This window comes from Malurus melanocephalus, unplaced genomic scaffold (assembly GCF_030028575.1).
Source record: "Malurus melanocephalus ecotype Western Australia unplaced genomic scaffold, MMel_1.1 scaffold_3253, whole genome shotgun sequence".
NCBI classification, from domain to species: Eukaryota; Metazoa; Chordata; class Aves; order Passeriformes; family Maluridae; genus Malurus; species Malurus melanocephalus.
This window is the reverse complement of record NW_026626485.1, coordinates 3,447-6,868: the sequence shown is the minus strand read 5'-3', so window position 1 is coordinate 6,868 and position 3,422 is coordinate 3,447. Positions and strand designations below refer to the sequence as shown.

The following is a 3,422-nucleotide window of genomic DNA, read 5'->3' as shown; positions in this document are numbered from 1 at the left end:
AGCAAATGCGTCGCTCGGGGAACCGCGAGGAGAACAAACGGATCCTGATGGACCTGGACGTGGTGCTCAAGAGCCACGACTGCCCCTACATCGTGCAGTGCTTCGGCACCTTCATCACCAATGTGAGACACGCTGGGGACATTGGGGACAGGCTGGGGACATCCTGGGGACATTGGGGACATTGGGGACACACCTGGGGACAATGGGGACATCCTGGGGACATTGGGGACATCCTGGGGACATTGGGGACATCCTGGGGACAGCTGGGGACATCCTGGGGACATCCTGGGGACAATGAGGACACACCTGAGATAGCACAGATACACCTGAGATACACCTGAGATAGCACAGACACACACAGAGAATGGGGGAGCCACGACTGCCCCTACATCGTGCAGTGCTTCGGCACCTTCATCACCAACGTGAGCATTTGGGACACCTGGGGACATCCTGGGGACAATGGGGACATCCTGGGGACATTGGGGACACACCTGAGATAGCACTGACACAGCTGAGATAACACAGATACACCTGGGATAAACATAGAGAGCAGCAGAGCCACGACTGCCCCTACATCGTGCAGTGCTTCGGCACCTTCATCACCAACGTGAGAAACGGGGACACCTGGGGACATTGGGGACACACCTGGGGACATTGGGGACAATGGGGACACACCTGAGATAGCACAGATAGATACAGAGAACAGCAGAGCCACGACTGCCCCTACATCGTGCAGTGCTTCGGCACCTTCATCACTAATGTGAGTGTTGGGGACATTGGGGACATCCTGGGGACAATGGGGACACACCTGAGATACACCTGAGATATCATAGATACACCTGAGATACACCCGGGATATCACTGATAGACATAGAGAACGGGGGAGCCACGAGTGCCCCTACACCGTGCAGTGCTTCGGCACCTTCATCACTAATGTGAGAAATGGGGACACCTGGGGACATCCTGGGGACAATGGGGACACACCTGGGGACAATGGGGACATCCTGGGGACACACCGGAGATAGCACAGATACACCTGAGATAGCACTGATAGACATAGAGAATGGGGGAGCCACGACTGCCCCTACATCGTGCAGTGCTTCGGCACCTTCATCACTAATGTGAGACACGGGGACATTGGGGACATCCTGGGGACATTGGGGACACACCTGAGATATCATAGATACACCTGAGATACACCCGGGATAGCACAGACACACACAGAGAACAGGGGAGCCACGACTGCCCCTACACCGTGCAGTGCTTCGGCACCTTCATCACCAACGTGAGACACGGGGACATTGGGGACATCCTGGGGACATCCTGGGGACAGCTGAGATACACCCTGGGGGGATGGGATACACCCAGGATATCACAGACACACACAGAGAGCAGCAGAGCCACGACTGCCCCTACACCGTGCAGTGCTTCGGCACCTTCATCACCAACGTGAGACCTGGGGACATCCTGGGGACAATGGGGACATCCTGGGGACAGTGACAGACACACCTGGGGACAATGGGGACAGGGACAGACACACCTGAGATAACACAGACACACCTGAGATAACACAGACACACCTGAGATAACACAGACACACCTGAGATAACACAGATACACACAGAGAACGGGGGAGCCATGACTGCCCCTACACCGTGCAGTGCTTCGGCACCTTCATCACCAACGTGAGACACGGGGACAATGGGGACATCCTGGGGACATCCTGGGGACAGCTGGGGACAATGGGGACACACCTGAGATAGCACAGACACACCTGAGATACACCTGGGATATCACAGACACACACAGAGAACGGGGGAGCCACGAGTGCCCCTACATCGTGCAGTGCTTCGGCACCTTCATCACCAACGTGAGAAATGGGGACACCTGGGGACATTGGGGACATCCTGGGGACATTGGGGACAGTGACAGACACACCTGAGATAGCACAGACACACCTGGGATACACCTGAGATAGCACTGATAAACATAGAGAACAGCAGAGCCACGACTGCCCCTACACCGTGCAGTGCTTCGGCACCTTCATCACCAACGTGAGACATGGGGACATTGGGGACATCCTGGGGACATTGGGGACATCCTGGGGACATTGGGGACACACCTGGGGACAGCTGGGATATCACAGATATACCTGAGATAAACATAGAGAATGGGAGCCACGAGTGCCCCTACATCGTGCAGTGCTTCGGCACCTTCATCACCAACGTGAGAAATGGGCACATTGGGGACATCCTGGGGACACACCTGGGGACATTGGGGACAATGGGGACACACCTGGGATAGTACAGACACACCTGAGATATCATAGATAAACATAGAGAACAGCAGAGCCACGACTGCCCCTACATCGTGCAGTGCTTCGGCACCTTCATCACTAATGTGAGAAATGGGGACAATGGGGACATTGGGGACACACCTGGGGACAATGGGGACATCCTGGGGACATCCTGGGGACATTGGGGACACACCTGAGATAGCACAGATACACCTGAGATAGCACTGATAAATATAGAGAACAGCAGAGCCACGACTGCCCCTACATCGTGCAGTGCTTCGGCACCTTCATCACCAACGTGAGCATTGGGGACATTGAGGACATCCTGGGGACATGGGGGACAGGGACAGACACACCTGAGATACACCTGAGATATCATAGATACACCTGAGATACACCTGAGATAGCACAGACACACACAGAGAATGGGGAGCCACGACTGCCTCTACATCGTGCAGTGCTTCGGCACCTTCATCACCAACGTGAGACACGGGGACATTGGGGACATCCTGGGGACATTGGGGACATCCTGGGGACAGCTGGGGACAATGGGGACACACCTGAGATAGCACAGACACACCTGAGATACACCTGAGATAGCACAGACACACACAGAGAACGGGGGAGCCACGACTGCCCCTGCATCGTGCAGTGCTTCGGCACCTTCATCACCAACGTGAGACACGGGGACACCTGGGGACAATGGGGACACACCTGGGATAGCACAGACACACCTGAGATAACACAGATACACCTGGGATAAACATAGACAACAGGGGAGCCACGACTGCCCCTACATCGTGCAGTGCTTCGGCACCTTCATCACCAATGTGAGACCTGGGGACATTGGGGACATCCTGGGGACAATGGGGACACCTGGGGACATTGGGGACACACCTGGGATAGCACAGATACACCTGAGATACACCTGGGGGGATGGGACACACTTGGGGGTACCTGGGGAGGCAACAACTCTCCATCCCAGTCCATCCCAATCCCATCCCAGTCCATCCCAGTCCATCCCAGTTTGATCCCAGTACATCCCAGTCCCTCCCAGTCCATCCCAGTCCATCCCAGTCCATCCCAGTCCCTCCCAGTCCATTCCCAGTATATCCCAGTCCATCCC

The 3,422-nt window shown here is 55.7% G+C and overlaps 1 protein-coding gene across 1 annotated transcript in view; it reads left to right on the top strand.

Moving 5' to 3' along the window:
• Positions 1–5: 5 nt before the first annotated feature.
• Positions 6–3,422, top strand: part of LOC130588071 (dual specificity mitogen-activated protein kinase kinase 7-like) — a gene marked incomplete at both ends in the record, with an annotated part of 6,857 nt that continues 3,440 nt past the window's right edge. Inside the window, 2 exons of the mRNA XM_057389026.1 lie at positions 6–151; positions 547–607. Coding sequence (XP_057245009.1) covers positions 6–151; positions 547–607 — 207 coding nt within the window. The remainder of the gene's footprint in view (positions 152–546; positions 608–3,422) is intronic.